At 42.9% G+C, this 18,449-nt stretch overlaps 1 protein-coding gene across 4 annotated transcripts in view; it reads right to left on the reverse strand.

The window, feature by feature from the left end:
• Nucleotides 1-1,277: 1,277 nt before the first annotated feature.
• SERAC1 (serine active site containing 1) overlaps nucleotides 1,278-18,449 on the reverse strand; it is a 60,891-nt gene continuing 43,719 nt past the window's right edge. For all 4 annotated transcript variants that reach the window (XM_003419200.3, XM_023559339.2, XM_023559338.2 and 1 more), the window contains 5 exons: nucleotides 10,197-10,291; nucleotides 8,052-8,149; nucleotides 5,142-5,324; nucleotides 4,064-4,207; nucleotides 1,278-2,223 (listed from right to left, as the gene is read on the reverse strand). In XM_003419200.3, coding sequence (XP_003419248.1) covers nucleotides 2,087-2,223; nucleotides 4,064-4,207; nucleotides 5,142-5,324; nucleotides 8,052-8,149; nucleotides 10,197-10,291 — 657 coding nt within the window. In that variant the 3' untranslated portion in view covers nucleotides 1,278-2,086. The remainder of the gene's footprint in view (nucleotides 2,224-4,063; nucleotides 4,208-5,141; nucleotides 5,325-8,051; nucleotides 8,150-10,196; nucleotides 10,292-18,449) is intronic.

The raw sequence follows: 18,449 nt of genomic DNA on the forward strand, positions 1-18,449 counted from the left end.
AGGGAAGAACCATTTTACTTATCGTTCTAAGTTGAAAATTATTTCAGATCCATATATTTTTCATACTCTGTGACCTTAAAGTGTTTTTCAGCCAATGCTTTTAAGAAAAATATTAATGACTTAAATCTCACAAAATTGATCAGGTCAACCTGGGGCATCATACCCATTTCACAGGTTGGTAGATGGATGACGGGTTGACACAAATAACAGGAAACGTTAGGTCTTGCTGACGAACCTCTTCTGGCAGGTTAGTGATACTCTGGGTCTCTCTTCCAGATCTTATTCTAGAAACACGGCTATAACGAGTACACTGGGTTTTTTTAGGAATGGGGTTTCAGTCCGTTCCTAGAAGTTAATGAGCGGCTGTTTCTAAGAGTGGTGTATGTGCTCTGGTTCAGGGCCAAGAGAAATAGGAAATGCAAACCTATCTGCCCCTTCCCCCGCCACGTCACCCGTTACCTAGTGCACCGTGGTCACCTACCATCACCTGTGTCTACACAGTAAAGCTAGTGGTTGCGTCACCTGTTCTGTTGTTGCACACCTGAACGATCAGACGTTGATAGGGTTTACTGACGACCCTGGTTTGCCTTCAGATGCTGTACTCCAGGGTTAGCTCTGACCATCCCTGTCTACAAAAGTCCACCATCTTCAGCATGCCAAGCACAGAGGTACCATGGGACGCAGCAGCCCCACTCCTAGTTATAGCCCAAAAGAACCAAAGGTGTATGTCCGCACAAAAACTTGACCATGACCGTTCACAGCAGCATTCTTTGTAACAGCCAAAAGGTGGGACAAACCCAAATGTCCACCAACGGATGGGGGGTAAACAAAATGGGGTAGAACCACCGAATGGAATATTATTCAACAATAGAAAAGAATGAAGTTGTGACAAGGCTACAACACGAATGAACCTTGAAAACATGCCAACTGAAAGAAGCCAGTCTCAAAAGGTCACACACTGTATGATTCCATGTCTATGGAATGCCCAGAACAGAAAGGCCATGGAGACAGAGTCGATTAGCATCTGCCAGGGGTCGGGGAGTGAGTGCTAATGGGTACCTACGTACCGGGTGACTATGGGGGGATGATAAGTGTTCTGAAATGAGATGGTGGTGGTGGCTGCACCACTGTGGATATACTAAAACGCACTGACTTAGACTCTAAAAGGGTGAATTTTACGGTGTGTGAATTATCTCAATAAAGCTGTCACTTTAAAAAAAAGTCCATCAACATGATTTCCTACTTCTCACATGGTGGAGGGCATTACCACTTCCAAGTGAGCAAGAAAGGTATACTTTATTTGACCAAAGAAAATCTGAGAATCCTGATACTAAGTATGGCTAATATACATAATGACTTAGTTTTATTTCATACTCTGATCAATAGTAGATTTAGCTACTTTATCTGGGACAAACTGTAAGTATAGGTACCTAGAGTCTGGAAAGAATGAATATAAGCTTGAATTTTGTTTTTTAAGCAAAAGGTTTGCTCTCAGCAATACGAAGAGAAACACGAGCTGATTCGTGCATGGTGGGCAGGTTGAATAAAGTTGACACTGTGGTGACGCGCTAGACAAAGACTTACACAGATGAGTTTTTAAAAATTTACAGCACGCAGATACCCAGAACAAAACAGTCATCTCCGCTCTGGTTCAGTCTTCTCTCCACCGTGTGCGGCACCCTCCAGGTGGCATTTTTCTGAGAAGCGAAGCTGAAGTCGGCTCTCCCCCTGAGCCTGTGTGCCTCCTGGAGTGAGCTGGGAGCTGCTCACCAGGAAGAGGTTCTTCTCCATCCACAGCAACTCTGCCCTCTGCCACGAGGCACCACACTGCAACCACCAACAGTGGTGCCCAGGGAATCTCTTCTACGTGGAAGGAGTCCAGGCCTTTCATTCTTCAGTCACTTCCGTCTGTGATTGCGCTTCCTGGTTTCCGGACTGAGGAAAATGTTCTCTTGCCTGCAGCATATTCCAGACTACGTTAATGTCATAATCACTATGTTTGCACGGTTGCTTGAGCTTAAAAGAGAATGAGAACACCAAGTTTCTTGCATTGTGTTCACATGTGAAAAATGGACCAGGACAATGGTTAGTTTTCAAGGTCTTTGGCTAAAGTTTCATGGATGAATTGTAAAGTGCGTTGGTACAGAAAAGCATCCTTTGTCTTTGGCTTACAAATGTTTAAATGGTTAACATCCACGGGGATCAGATCTCCAATGCCTAAATCTGAAGAAAACAAAAATGTTAATAAAACCTAAGTAAAAATATGAGTTCTCCCCACCCCCAACTTGTCAACATTGCAAGAAGCCAGATGAGTTGTTCTAATATTGATTTGGTTGGGATAAGGGACACTTAGGAGGCCCTGGGCGGTGCAAATGGTTAAGTGTTCAACTTCTAGCCAGAAGTTGGTGGTTTAAACCCACCCAGAAACGCCTCAGAAGACAGGCCTGACGATCTGCTTCCAAAAGGTCACAGCCTTGAAAACCCTACCAAGTATTCTGCTCTGAACGCTCAGGGTTCCCATGAGTCGAAGCTAACAACAACGAGGGATTTTTAAAAGATAAAGGAACTTGAGGTTTGACTGCAGTTGAGTTACACTGGACAAAGCATGTGTTCTAGCATATGTAATTATAATTTTATGGTTTTCACAAGTTGTTTGTATGTGTCCTGTCTCCTTCCTAATGAACAGGGAGCAGAGCTGGAGCACTACCATCTTCAGAACCTTCCACGCCTGCAGGTTATGACCACAGCTGCATCTCTTTAACCAGAGTCTATTCTGTCATCTTTATGACAAGCCCCCTCGTGTTGATGAAGAGATTGAGAACATCACACGTGTGGCCTATACCCAAACACCCATGATCACTCTGAGGCGGGAAGGGTTATTTAGTGCTTGATTCATTGAAAGACTTGGAAGAGTATCTCATGTTTCAGTCTAGCAAAGTCCACCTCAACCAAAGTGACAAGAGGTACTGGTGAGGCATGCTAGGTGGGGACTGCAGGGGGGGTTGCTATAAAGGAAAAAGAGCCTCCGGGAGCCTTGGGAGAAGGGGGCAGGCAGAGCCATGACAAGGCTCTGACAATGATTCTCCTTTTGCTTCAAGCTTCCAAAGTGGTTTGTTTAACATCTGGCAAATGTTCTTTGAACGTAAGTTCTTCATCTACCAAATAGCGACTCCTCACACGATGGCATATTACTTTGAGGGTAAAGCTTCTTTAAGTTCTAGTACGAAGCATTAAGCATTTTCCACTTACTGAGATGATATACAACGATGTTCAGACAAATCTCACTGTGCAGTGGGAAGACCCACTTGGCAGGTGCTGCAGACGCACCTTGTCCCTGGCTGCCGGGAGCTCAGGGCGGGGCTGAGTGCTACGAGGACAGCACCTACCCGGCCTCAGGTGATCAGAAAAGGGTTCCATAGGTAATATATAAGCCGACCAGTAGCTGGGTGGGGACAATCAATTCAGTGACGGAATTGATGGGGTATCTGCTATGCACAGAATAATATGGCAGGCTGGAAAGAGTCAAGATTTAGGCCGTATCCTCAAAAAGCCTGCAGTAGCAGGGACTGGCCATTTCCCTCAACCCCAGGAGTATAAAGGAACTGCAGGTTAACACTAGTTTTCTCCACTGGAATCTTGGCTGCTTCAGTATTTCCCATATATCTCCCATTTACTAAAGCTTCCATCCCTTTGGTTGACTTTTTAGAGTTTCTACATGCAGCTATCAGTCTATTAAGTAAAATGGCCCTTTCAATCTAGCTGATAGAAGGGTTTGATTCTTAAAACAACAGAGGTCACTGCTGAGGGCTACCTTGGGGTTAGCCAATTAACTTTCGTCATCGTTTATTAAATGAAGGGAGTGAGGACGGGTAGGGCCAAGGTTGTATGTTGGCAGAGAAAGTTTTATCTATAGCTAAAAAGAAAACAGAATTACAGATCTAGGTCTTCATGAACCTGCCTCCTAAAGCTGAGAAGCTGGATATCAAAGCTGACATTTACCATTAACCACCAGACACCACCAGCTGTGCATATAATGGGCAACACATTTCGAAGGAAGAAATACCTGCTGATTCCACTGGTACCACGTGGAGTTTAATCATGCTGCCGACATAGGTTGGTAGTGTTTCTACGAAATTCAGCACCTGGAAGTTCTTGTCTTTAGCAAACTCCAGAAAGTCATCCTGTAGTGCTTTAAGGGCAGGGGAATCTGTAAAACCACAGAGAACAAGAGCGTGCTCCGTCTGCCCAGTCCATGACAGAATGTGCCAACTTTTCAAATCGTGAGGAGAAATCCAAGTTCTAACTCAAGATGGCGGCCTGAGTACACGCTTACAGTCTCATGCCAGGAAGCCATCAGGCATAAAAGCAATGAGGAACTGGAAGGATAGTCATTCAGGGATGCGTTCCCTCACATTCCTGCCAGCAAGAAGCAATGCCCCTGGGAAGTGTGCTGGGGGGAGACTGCACCCCATCCCCCGCCGCAAAGCACAGCCTTCTGCCAGCCCAACCTGTCCACAATCACAGAGGGCCCATCCTCTCCTACTCCCTAATCCTCACGTACAGAAGGGCAGCCAAGAAGCCCCAGATTGTAGAGAAAATCCTATAGCCTAAAAGAGGCAGACAGGTAAGCAAAGAGAAACCTGGCCACAGAGGAAACATATAAATGAAGAAACAAAAGGAAGCTCTGAAAACCCTCTATTATCTTTAGAGTGATTTGAAGAGAGAATACATCCACAGACAAAGAGGGTGATACAAAAAAGAACTCTTAAGAAATAAAATTTGACTGCAAAAAAAGTTCCACAGGGTCAGAATATAAAAGTCAAGCAACTCTCTAACAATGCAGAACAAAGAGAAAATACGAACAAAAAAGAACAGCATACTAAGGCTCAAGCCAAAAGTTCAAAATTCTGATTAATAGGAGTTCCAGAAAGAGAAAACCCTTAGTCAAAACAAATACAGTGCTTTATAATTAACATATTGGAAATCTCAAAAGCTCATTTATATTTTTAAAGCTGATGATTTCCCAAACTCATGAAAAAATGCATTTCATTGGTTATTTGGAAATATACTTAAAGCAAAACAGTGTGTAATTTTTCTAATTTTAAATCCCAGTGTCCTTGGTGATAGAAGGTAAGCATTACCCTTGCTGAGCTCTTTGACTTCCAAGGAGGGAAAGAGAAGATAGCGGTAGTTAACTGAGTATTCAGCCAGACGGGACCCGTGATGAGGGACACTGTAGAAAATCATTCCTCTGGTATTGTTTATAAGAGTACTCATTTCTGGCTTCTTAGAGGCTTCCACCAGCATCTTTTTGACAAGAAGACCTAGACACACAAAGAATGAAAAACAATGAATTATTTTTCTTCCCTCCATTATTCTAAAAACAACAAAAATGCAAAACACACACACAGAGATTCTTTAAAAAAAACATTTAAACAAGAATTGGGTGTAGTACCATGAACAGGGCCTAAAGATGCTGCTGCTGTTGTTGTTAGGTGCTGTCAAGTCAGTTTCCACTCACAAAAAAAAAAACAGTGACCCTATATACAACAGAAAGAAACACTGCCCAGTCCTGCACCATCCTCACAGTCGTCGTTATGCTTGAGCTCATTGTTGCAGCCACTGTGTCAATTCATCTCATTGAGGGTCTTCCTCTTTTTTGCTGACCCTCTACTTTACCGAGCGTGATGTCCTCCTCCAGGGACTGATCCCTCCTGATAACACGTCCAAAGAATGTGAGATGAAGTATCCTCACTTCTAAGGAGCGTTCTGGTTGTACTTCTTCCAAGGCAGATTTGTTCGTTCTTTTGGCAGCCCATGGTACATTCAATATTCGCTAACACCGTAACTCAAAGGCATTGATTCTTCTTCGGTCTTCCTTATTCACTGTCCAGCTTTCACATGCATATGAGGTGACTGAAAACACCATGGCTTTGGTCAGGTGCACCTTACTCCTCAAAGTGACATCTTTGCTCTTTAACACTTTAAAGAGGTCCTTTGCAGGAAATTTGCCCAATGCAATGTTTCACTTGATTTCTTGACTGCTGCTTCCCTGGGTGTTGATTGTGGATCCAAGTAAAATGAAATCCTTGACAGATTCAGTCTTTTACCATGATGTTTACCATGATGTTGCTTACTGGTCCAGTTGTGAGGATTTTTATTTTCTTTATGTTGAGGTGTAATCCACACTGAAGGCTGTAGTCTTCGATCTTCATCAGTAAGTGCTTCAAGTCCTCTTCACTTTCAGCAAGCAAAGCCGAGTCATCTTCATAATGCAGGCTGTTAATGAGTCTTCCTCCAATCCTGATGCCCCATTCTTCTTCATACAGTCCAACTTCTCAGACTATTTGCTTAGCATACAGACTCAGTAAATACGGTGAAAGGATACAACCCTGACACACACCTTTCCTGACCTTAAACCATGCAGTATCCCCTTGTTCTGTTGGAACGACTGCCTCTTGATCTATGTACATGTTCCTCATAAGCACAATTAAGTGTTCTGGAATTCTCATTCTTTGCAATGTTATCCATAAATTTGTTATGATCCACACAGTCGAATGCCTTTGTATTGTCAGCAAAACACAAGTAAACATCTTTCTGGTATTCTCTGCTTTCAGCCAGGATCCATCTGACATCAGCAATGATATCCCCGGTTCCACATCCTCTTTTGAATCCAGGCTGAATTTCTGACAGTTCTCTGTCAACACACTGCTGGTGCTGCTTTGGAATGATCTTCAGCAAAACTTTACTTCCGTGTAATACGAATAACATTGTTTGATAATTTCTGCATTCGGGTGGGTCACCTTTCTCTGGAATAGGCATGAATATGGTTCTCTTCCAGGGGTTGAAGATTTAGCACTTGTTAATACCCCTGTCCTCTAGGATATACAGTACACATTACAGGCAGGTAGAACCAGCAATTCCGTCCTGCAAGAAGTACAACCAGAATGCTCCTTAGAAGCGAGGATGGCAAAACTTCGACTTACGTACTTTGGGCGTGTTATCAGGAGGGACCAGTCGAAGGACATCATACTTGGAAAACCCGAGAGCCAGTGAAGAAGAGGAAGACCCTCAATGAGATGGACTGACACAGTGGCTGCAACAGGGGGCTCAAGCATAACGACGACTATGAGGATGGTGCAGGAACAGGTAGCGCTTCCCTCTGTTTTATATAGGGTCCCTATGAGTCAGAACTAACTACAACAACAACTACACAGGCAGGTGAGATCTACAAGACCGCTGTCCCTCAGGGTGCTCTGCTCTGTTGGGCTTCATAAATGAAGGGGGATGGGGCAGCTGGTCTCCCCACCCTGCCCCCGCAGCCCACCAATGACCACGTACTGAAGACAGCACTGCTAGTCTAACACATGGGCCCCTGAAGCTTGCCTGCCATGGAAAACAAGCTCCTGTGGGAAAATGTCCCTGGGACAGCACCTGCTCTTCCACCCCCACGGGCCTACAGTGAGGCATGAAGGTCACAGGTGGTGACAGTGGCGCTCTGAGGACACCAAGGGCTACATCCACCTTCTTCTCAGCACAAAGCCCCTCGAGTCACCTGCCCTGAGCATTTCATGAGATACACTAAATTGGCGAACTTAGAATTGCATCGGGGGGCAGCAGGCAGGAAGGAGCTGATGCGGCATCGGAGCAAGCGTAAGGTCTCGGGGAGCAGAAAGCAGACAGGAATGGCTGGGGCTGCAGGCACTGAAGCAGTGTGGACTCTGATGGAGAGGGGACAGGGAGGAAAGGGGAGCCTCGCCGCCAGCCGGGAAGGCTGAGTGTGTTTGGAAGCAGGGCTCACAGAAGTCAGGGGCTGATTCTGATTTTTATTCATTACCACTACATGAAAGCATTGCATTAAGTGCTCAAACTCCTGTCCCTTTTCTAAGGTCTGTTACTGTTGTCCCCTTCTAGAAAAACAGCATGGAAGGAAAGCAGTAATTCTGAAACTCCTAGTGATGGCTGAAAACATTAATTTGGACATAAGGGCTGGCCTCCATGCTGGCGACAGCGTCGAAATGCCCCCTCTGCAGAAGTGAGGCCCAACTTACCCCCCATGCTGTGTGACACCCAGATCATGGGCCTGTCCCCAACGCCAGCCGCTCGGAGCTTCCTGAGGAGCTCACTGCTTCTGAATGCAATAGACTTTCTGAACAAAACGAAAACAGCAGGTGTGACAGGAGGCTGCAGATCCCCCAGATTGTGTTACCCACGTTTTCTAAGGCAAAATCTTTTCACTTTGTATTGGACTAATGCTACATACCACGTTTCAGGGCTGGGAATAACCCCTCTTCTCTCTGCACGACTTCTGAAGTTGCTAACACTGGCATAACTAGGAATACCTAAGCGCAGGACAAGCCATTTATTTACCTAACAATCGTCGTCTGAGCATATAGTGTGTGTCTAGTGATTTTTACCGGGCAAGCTGGGGCTCCCACCGACAGACCACTGAGGACCCTGCAGGTCCCACCTCATTCCCTGGCCTGACAGTGACAGAGTCATTGAAGACCACCTGGCTCTCTTGTGAGTTCACCTCCAAAAAGTCAGCAGTCACTGCTGCTTAGTTCTACTTGTATTTACACTGCAAGGAGCAAGCCTTCATCATTGGGTTTATTATTTAGAAATACTAGAAAGCTATTAGAGAATTCGAACTAAGCGATTTTCCAACTGAAAGGGAACTTCAAAACCATCTAGTCTGGTAGCTTCAAACTTTTCATCAGTAGGCCCCTTTGTTCATAATGCAGGCTCTTCAGAGCCACTGTGGGTGAGATGGGATGGAGACCTGGGGTCTGCCTGCCTGCTGGCCCTCAACGCCATTCCAGAGAGCACACAGGGATAACCTTGATTTAGACTGACTCTCAACCTGTGGACACACTGAGAGAAGTCAAGTGGCTTGTCAAAGGCAGAATCGGGCAACAGTCTAGACCTTGTACTCAGAAACCCAGTGTCCTTCTCTATGTTCACAACTGGCACATGACATACAGGTGACATACAGGGCCTATATTGCTTACTACCTTTTCTTCTACTTTCTCTAGCTGGTGTGATTGTGAACACAAAAGCAGAGAGCACCAGTTTTACTTCTGGTAGAGAAGGAGATCTGCTTTATCACCCAGGGTCCTTACTGTTAGGATAGTTGTAAGGAAACCATGTTAGGAGCCCAACACTGACAAATATCTAAGCCCTATCCTGTTTTACTGTTTCTTTATAGCTAACTCCCTCTAAAACGAAGAGAAAAAAGCTAGGTTAATTTTTCTTAAGAAAATCCTGCCTGTGGCATCAAAAAATAAAAATCTCCTCCCATCACGGAACTGAATTACTGGGCTTGAAGGCTAAAGACCACAGTGTCAGGGGACATTTAGGTCGACTGGCATAATATAGCTCATGAAGGCAATGTTCTGCATCCTACTCTGATGAGTACTGTCTGGGGCTTCAAAAGCTTGAGATACAACTATTGGTCTCTAATGGTCTCTTTCTTCGGAGCAAAAGAGAGTTAAGAAAACCAAAGACTCAAGGAAACAATTAGTCCAGAGGACTAATGGACCACAGGAACCACAGCCTCCACTAGCCTGAGGCCAGAAGAACTAGATGGTGCCCAGCTACCACTACTGAACGCTCTGACCAGGATCACAACAGAAGATTCCAGGTACAGTGGGAAAAAAACATAGGACAAAACTCAAATTCATAAAAAAGACCAGACTTACTGGTCCAACAGAGACTGGAGGAACCTGAGACTATGGTCCTTAGACATCCTTCTAATTTGGAACTCCCAGAAACCACCTTTCACCCAAACAATAGACAGGCTATAAAGTGAACAGTCACACCCGTGAGGAAAGTGCTCCTTAGAACAATCATCTATATGAGACCAAAAGGGTAACACCTGCCCAAAAGCAAAGATGAGAGGGCAGGAAGTGGCAGAACACCAGGTGAATGGAAATGGGAGAGCTCAGGGTGGTAACAGGGAGAGTGCTGACACACTGCAAGGACTATAACCAATGTCGTGAACAATCTGAACACAAATTATGGAATGGGAAACTAACTACTCCGAAAACCTTCACCTAAAGCACAATAAAATGTTCAAAAAACAAAAAATCCCCTCCCAGGCAGAGGATCCACTGTGATCGTGTCCCTCCCCCCTCACATGTCCCTCCCCTCTCACATGTCCCTCCCCTCCCAGTATAACGGTGTCTCCCTGTTACCTTTCCATGGGGCACCTTGCTCGCCAGTCACTGAGGCTGGTGTCGTACTCCACAGATATAATGCGGAGAGCAGGACAGTCTCTTGCTAACCATGTCTATGTAAAACAAAAGGTACAAAGGAACACACGTGAGTCTCCATGGCTTGATTACTTCCTGGTAACTGAAAGCCATTAACCAGAGGCCTCTTGCAATATGACAACTAATTAAAGATAGCATTGGAATAAAGTTCGGAGGTGACTACAAAAACAGTTCCAGTGGTCTCTCTTTTTACGTCTCTGGTCGCAAAGTTGTATCGATATTTATACCATAAAGCCCATACAGGTTTCAAGAGAACAGTCTCAATTTTAATCTGCTATGGCCAAAAGAGCCAAGCCTGTTTTGGAGTTCAGACCAAATTGGCTTTTTAAAAGCATTTAATAGAAATCTATGGTCTCAGGACAGACAGTACAGTCTAGTGTTTAGTGTCTGGGCCTGAGAATTCAGAAAGTCTAACACAGTGACGTTCTGCCACTGTGGTCCTGGGTCTACCATCATCTCTGCTCTTCATTGTCATCAGAGGGAAAGGTAAGAAACAATGGCTCAAAGCCCCGGAAACTACTTACATATATAAAAACAACAAACCAAACCCACTGCTGTTGAGTTGATTCTGACTCATAGTGACCCTATCAGACAGAGTAGAACTGCCCCACAGGGTTTCCAAGGCTGTAAATCTTTACAGAAATAGGCTGCCACATCTTCCTCCTGCAGAGCTGCTGGTGGGTTCAAACTGCCAACCTTCTGGTTAGCAGCCAAGTGCTTAACCACTGTGTCACCAGGGCTCCTTATTCATACATACAGGCAGCATCAATTCTAAATGAGCTTCAGATTAAGTTCATTTGACAAATTCACTCCAGAAGGATTTCTTTGACTATTCTTTAGAACAAATAATGTCAAAGAAATCCGAAGTAAGTAGAATCATTTCAATGAATTCGCTCCAGATAGATTTACTTGAACATTCTGTGAAAGAAATAATGTTCAAGAAATCCAAAATAAATAGAATTATCTCTTCAAAGTTTTTCTATTTTTATAATTATTAAAATCACAACTAGCTAACTATTCTGAATACGAATGATGTTCCCACTATACCCTGTTGCTGCTAAGTTGATACTGACTCATGTCAACCCCCCCACGTGTCTGTCAGTTTGTCGTACTGTGGGGGCTTGTGTGCTGCTGTGATGCTGGAAGCTATGCCACCAGTATTCAGATACCAGCAGGGTCACCAATGGCGAACAGGTTTCAGCTGAGCTTCCAGACTAAGACAGACTATGAACAAGGACCCAGCAGTCCACTTCTGAAAAACATTAGCCAGTGAAAACCTCATGAATAGCAGCAGAACATTGTCTGATATGGTGCTGGAAGATGAGCCCCCCAGGTTGGAAGGCACTCAAAAGATGACTGGGGAAGAGCTGCCTCCTCAAGGTAGAGTCGACCTTAAGGACGTGGATGGAGTAAAGCTTTCAGGACCTTCATTTGCTGATGTGGCACAACTCAAAATAAGAAGAAACAGCTGCAAACATCCATTAATAATCAGAACCTGGAATGTACGAAGTATGGATCTAGGAAAATTGGAAATCATCAAAAATGAAGTGGAATGCATAAACACCAATATCCTAGGCATCAGTGAGCTGAAATGGACTGGTATTGGCCATTTTGAACTGGACAATCATACAGTCTACTACGCCGGGAATGACAGCTTGAAGAGGAATGGTGTTGCATTCATCATCCAAAAAGAACATTTCAAGATCTATCCTGAAGTGCAATGCTGTCAGTGATAGGATAATATCCACACACCTAGAAGGAAGACCAGTTAATACAACTATTATTCAAATTTACGCACCAACCACTAGGGCCAAAGATGAAGAAATTGAAGATTTTTACCAGCTTCTGCAGTCTGAAATTGATCAAATAAGCAATCAGGATTCATTAATAATTACTGGCGATTGGAATATGGAAGTTGGAAATGAAGAAGGATCGGTAGTTAGCAAATAATGGCCTTGGTGACAGAAACAATGCCAGAGATCAAATGATAGAATTTTGCAAGACCAACCACTTCTTCACTGCAAATACCTTTTTTGACCAACACAAACGGCGACTGTACACATGGACCTTGCCAGATGGAATACACAGGCATCAAATTGACTACATCTGTGGAAAGAGACAATGGAAAAGCTCAATATCATCAGTCAGAAAAAGGCCAGAGCCAACCACAGAACAGACCATCAATTCCTCGGATGCAAGTTCAAGCTGAAACTGAAGAAAACTGGAACAAGTCGAAAAAAGCTGAAGTACAACCTTGAGTATATCCCACCTGAATTTAGAGACCATCTCAAGAATAGATCTGACAGGTTGAACACTAATGACTGAAGACCAGATGAGTTGTGGAATGACTTCAAAGACATCATACATGAAGAAAGCAAGAGGTCATTAAAAAGATAGGAAATAGAGGCGAAGCCAAGATGGTGGAATAGACGCTTCTGGCGAGCCCCCTTTAAAACAAAGACCTGAAAAAACAAGTGAAACGAGTATATTTGTGACAAGCTGGGAGCTCTGAGCATCAAAGGCAAGCTTAGACAATGAACTGAGGGGCAGGGGGAGGAAAAGACTGTTCAGAAGTGGAGAGGAATTACTGGACCTGAATCGAGGGGAGCCCTCAGGCACCATTCCCAGAGCGACAGGGATGGTGGGCTGGTACTAGCATTCAGCCGCAGTTACCTCACGGAGAAGCAACCAGCCACACAGCCTACTCACACCTCTGGAACCTGGGGAGAATGGCGCTCTTGGCAAAAGCTAAGTACTTGCATATATTTTACCATGCCCCCACACCCCCAAGCCGGCTTCAGCGGCTGAATCCCTGGGCCTGAGATAGACCCTGGTGAGCACCTAGAGCCATCCTCCCGCCCTTGGGGAAGGAAAAAATTTGCAGCTGGGGAAAAAGATAATTTGCTAGCTCCATTAACCGGGGGAACTCAGGACAGAAGCAGCTCCTGTCCAGGCATAAACCATCCATGGACCTTGAGCACCTTTCCCTTCTGCATGGACCTGTGTGGGCCTATTTCAGGAGAATAGGCCCTTGTTGGCAAACTCCAACCATTTCAGCTGTGTGGTAGAGAGGTGGGTGTTTGACGTTTGACATTGCTTTGCCTATTAAACAAGGTCCTCACCTACCCTCATCAGGGACCTAAGGACTGGTAGCTCCACTCAGGTCAGCCAGCTACCCACGAGAGGGGTCCAGAGATAACTGGTACCTGCCAGTCCTTACAACCAAAAACTTTGGGTGCCCAAGGTCCCTCTGCAGAACCCACCCACCAGCACACTCTAGGGAACAGAGACGCCTTTTCCTCAGAGACACTCAGGGGTTGGTTCTCAGCCCCCTGCCTTGTTCAGAGCGTGACCCCCTGCTGCAATCAGATATCAGTATATAAGCCAATCACCCCTGCCCCTCTAATAAGACTGTAGGACAGAGCCTGTACCACACACTTCAAATTAGGTACCTGGAAACCTGAGCTGAATTCATACAAGAAAACTGAATGGACTCCTAGACTGATATACCTGATAACAGCTCTGGCCGACTGGGGACAGAACACGAGAGCTCCAAAGGTGAAAATAATCAAGCTAGCTCACTCAAGCAAACCATAGGGGTATACCAAAACAAAACAAAGCAAGCAGCTACAACACAGTAAGCAAGCATAAACTAATACAATACCTTATAGATGGCTCAGAGACAACAGTCAATATCAAGTCACATAAAGAAACAGACCATGATCACCTCAACAGGCTCTCACAACAAAGAATCCAGGGATCTTCTAGATGAAAGTGCACTCCTGGAATTACCAGAGGCAGAATACAAAAGTTTAATACACAGAACCCTTCAAGACATTAGGAAGGAAATGAGGCAATATGCAGAACAAGCCAAGAAACACACAGATAAAGCAACTGAAGAAATTAGAAAGATTATTCAGGAACATAATGAAAAGTTTAATAAGATGGAAAATTCCACAGACAGCAATCAGAAATCCAGAAGATTAACAATAAAATTACAGAATTAGACAACTCAATAGAAAGTCAGAGGAGCAGAATTGAGCAAGTAGAAGCTAGAATCTCTGAACTCAAAGATAAATCACTTGGTACTAATATATATGAAGAAAAATCAGATAAAAGAATTAAAAAAAATAAAGAAACCTTAAGAATCATGTGGGACTCTATCAAGAGAAATAACCTATGAGTGATTGGAGTACCAGAACCGGGAGGGATAACAGAAAATATAGAGAAAATTGTTGAGGATTTGTTGGCAGAAAACTTCGCTGATATTGTGAAAGACGAGAAAATACCTATCCAAGATGCTCATCAAACTCCACATAAGGTAGACCTGAAACAAAAGTCACCAAGACATATTACAATCAAACTTGACAAAACCAAAGTTAAAGAGAGAATTATAAGAGCAGCGAGGGATAAATGAAAAGTCACCTACAAAGGAGAGCCAATAAGAATAAGCTCAGACTACTTGGCAGAAACTATGCAGGCAAGAAGGCAATGGAATGACATATTTAAAAAACTGAAGGAAAAAACTGCCTGCCAAGAATCATATATCCAGCAAAACTGTCTCTTAAATATGAAGATGAAATTAAGACATTTCCAGATAAACACAAGTTTAAGGAATTTGTAAAAACCAAACCAAAACTACAAGAAATACTAAAGGGAGTTCTTTGGTAAGAAAATCAATAATATCAGGTATCGACCCAACACTAGAACACTGGGCAGAGCAACCAGAAGTCAGCCCAGACACGGAAATCCAAAAAAAATCAAAACAAGATTATTAAAAAAAAAAAAAAAAAGCCCCAAACAGGGTAACAGTGATGCTATCATATAAAAGAAGGCAACATTAAATAAAGAGGGACTAAGAAATGTAATCATACAGCTTCCATATGGAGAGGAAGATACGGAGATACAAAGAAATAAACGTTCATTTTAAATTTAGAAAAACAGGGGTAAATAATAAGGTAACCACAAAGGAGACAAACTATCCTACTCATCAAAAAAAAATACAAGGGAAAAATACAGACTCAGCAGAAACAAAATCAACAACAACAAATACAAGGAAAGGACAATATATAAAGAAAATCTACTCAGCACATAAAATCAAGTGGGAAAAAGAAACTGTCAACAACACACACAAAAAGACATCAAAATGATAGCAGTAAATTCATACCTATCCATAATTACCCTGAATGTAAATGGACTAAATGCACCAATAAAGAGACAGGGAATGGCAGAATGGATTAAAAAACAAGATCCGGAAGATGGCGGACTAGGCAGACGTTACCTCGGATCCCTCTTACAACAAAGACACGGAAAAACAAGTGAATCGATCACATACATAACAATCTACGAACCCTGAACAACAAACACAGATTTAGAGACGGAGAACGAACTAATACGGGGAAGCAGCGATTGTTTCCAGAGCCTGGAGCCAGAGTACCAGTCAGGTACGGCACAAGCACAGAGACCTGCTCCACCCCCCTGAACTAACCCCGGGAGGGGGACCAGCCGGTTCCACGGGCGGCGTGGGACGCAGCCGGTAGGAGAAGTCCCTGGGAGGCAGTGACTGATCTTGGAGCAGAAAGAGCAGCATCCGAGCCGGGGAACCGTCTCGCAGGGATTTGGACTGCACGCAGGCGGCTTCATTAACATCTGAATAGCCTGAGCCAAAGGGAGAACTCTGATAGGGATCTGACTGCAGTTTTTTTTTAGCGGATTTTCTGGAAAAACTAGTTTCCCAGTGATGGCTCGGAGACAACAATCCATATCAAACCACTTAAAGAAGCAGACCGGGACAGCTTCTCCAACCCCCCAAACAAAAGAATCAAAATCTTTCCCAAATGAAGATACAATTTTGGAATTATCAGATACAGAATATAAAAAACTAATTTACAGAATGCTTAATGATATCACAAATGAAATTAGGATATCTGCAGAAAAAGCCAAGGAACACACTGATAAAACTGTTGAAGAACTCAAAAAGATTATTCAAGAACATACTGGAAAAATTAATAAGTTGCAAGAATCCATAGAGAGACAACATGTAGAAATCCAAAAGATTAACAATAAAATAACAGAATTAGACAACGTAATAGGAAGTCAGAGGAGCAGACTCGAGCAATTAGAATGCAGACTGGGACATCTGGAGGACCAGGGAATCAACACCAACATAGTTGAAAAAAAATCAGATAAAAGAATTAAAAAAAATGAAGAAACCCTAAGAATTATGTGGGACTCTATCAAGAAGGATAACCTGCGGGTGATTGGAGTCCCAGAACAGGGAGGGGGGACAGAAAACACAGAGAAAATAGTTGAAGAACTTCTGACAGAAAACTTCCCTGACATCATGAAAGACGAAAGGATATCTATCCAAGATGCTCATCGAACCCCATTTAAGATTGATCCAAAAAGAAAAACACCAAGACATATTATCATCAAACTCACCAAAACCAAAGATAAACAGAAAATTTTAAAAGCAGCCAGGGAGAAAAGAAAGGTTTCCTTCAAGGGAGAATCAATAAGAATATGTTCTGACTACTCAGCAGAAACCATGCAGGCAAGAAGGGAATGGGACGGCATATACAGAACACTGAAGGAGAAAAACTGCCAACCAAGGATCATATATCCAGCAAAACTCTCTCTGAAATATGAAGGCGAAATTAAGATATTTACAGACAAACACAAGTTTAGAGAATTTGCAAAAACCAAACCAAAGCTACAAGAAATACTAAAGGATATTGTTTGGTCAGAGAACCAATAATATCAGATATCAGCACAACACAAGGTCACAAAACAGAACGTCCTGATATCAACTCAAATAGGGAAATCACAAAAACAAACAAATTAAGATTAATTAAAAAAAAAAATACACATAACAGGGAATCATGGAAGTCAATAGGTAAAAGATCACAATAATCAAAAAGAGGGACTAAACACAGGAGGCATTGAACTGCCATATGGAGAGTGATACAAGGCGATATAGAACAATACAAGTTAGGTTTTTACTTAGAAAAATAGGGGTATATAATGAGGTAACCACAAAAAGGTATAACAACTCTATAACTCAAGACAAAAACCAAGAAAAACGTAACGACTCAACTAACATAAAGTCAAACACTATGAAAATGAGGATCCCACAATTTACTAAGAAAATCGCCTCAGCACAAAAAAGTATGTGGAAAAATGAAACTGTCAACAACACACATAAAAAGGCATCAAAATGACAGCACTAAAAACTTATTTATCTATAATTACCCTGAATGTAAATGGACTAAATGCACCAATAAAGAGACAGAAAGTCACAGACTGGATAAAGAAACACGATCCATCTATATGCTGCCTACAAGAGACACACCTTAGACTTAGAGACACAAACAAACTAAAACTCAAAGGATGGAAAAAAGTATATCAAGCAAACAATAAGCAAAAAAGAAGAGGAGTAGCAATATTAATTTCTGACAAAATAGACTTTAGACTTAAATCCACCACAAAGGATAAAGAAGGACACTATATAATGATAAAAGGGACAATTGATCAGGAAGACATAACCATATTAAATATTTACGCACCCAATGACAGGGCTGCAAGATACATAAATCAAATTTTAACAGAACTGAAAAGCGAGATAGATACCTCCACAATTATAGTAGGAGACTTCAACACACCACTTTCGGAGAAGGACAGGACATCCAGTAAGAAGCTCAACAGAGACACGGAAGATCTAATTACAACAATCAACCAACTTGACCTCATTGACTTATACAGAACTCTCCACCCAACTGCTGCAAAATATACTTTTTTTTCCAGCGCACATGGAACATTCTCTAGAATAGACCACATATTAGGTCATAAAACAAACCTTTGCAGAGTCCAAAACATCGAAATATTACAAAGCATCTTCTCAGATCACAAGGCAATAAAACTAGAGATCAATAACAGAAAAACGAGGGAAAAGAAATCAAATACTTGGAAAATGAACAATACCCTCCTGAAAAAAGACTGGGTTATAGAAGACATCAAGGAGGGAATAAGGAAATTCATAGAAAGCAACGAGAATGAAAATACTTCCTATCAAAACCTCTGGGACACAGCAAAAGCAGTGCTCAGAGGCCAATTTATATCAATAAATGCACACATACAAAAAGAAGAAAGAGCCAAAATCAGAGAACTGTCCCTACA

The sequence above is a fragment of the Loxodonta africana genome, chromosome 1 (genome assembly GCF_030014295.1).
Source record: "Loxodonta africana isolate mLoxAfr1 chromosome 1, mLoxAfr1.hap2, whole genome shotgun sequence".
NCBI classification, from domain to species: Eukaryota; Metazoa; Chordata; class Mammalia; order Proboscidea; family Elephantidae; genus Loxodonta; species Loxodonta africana.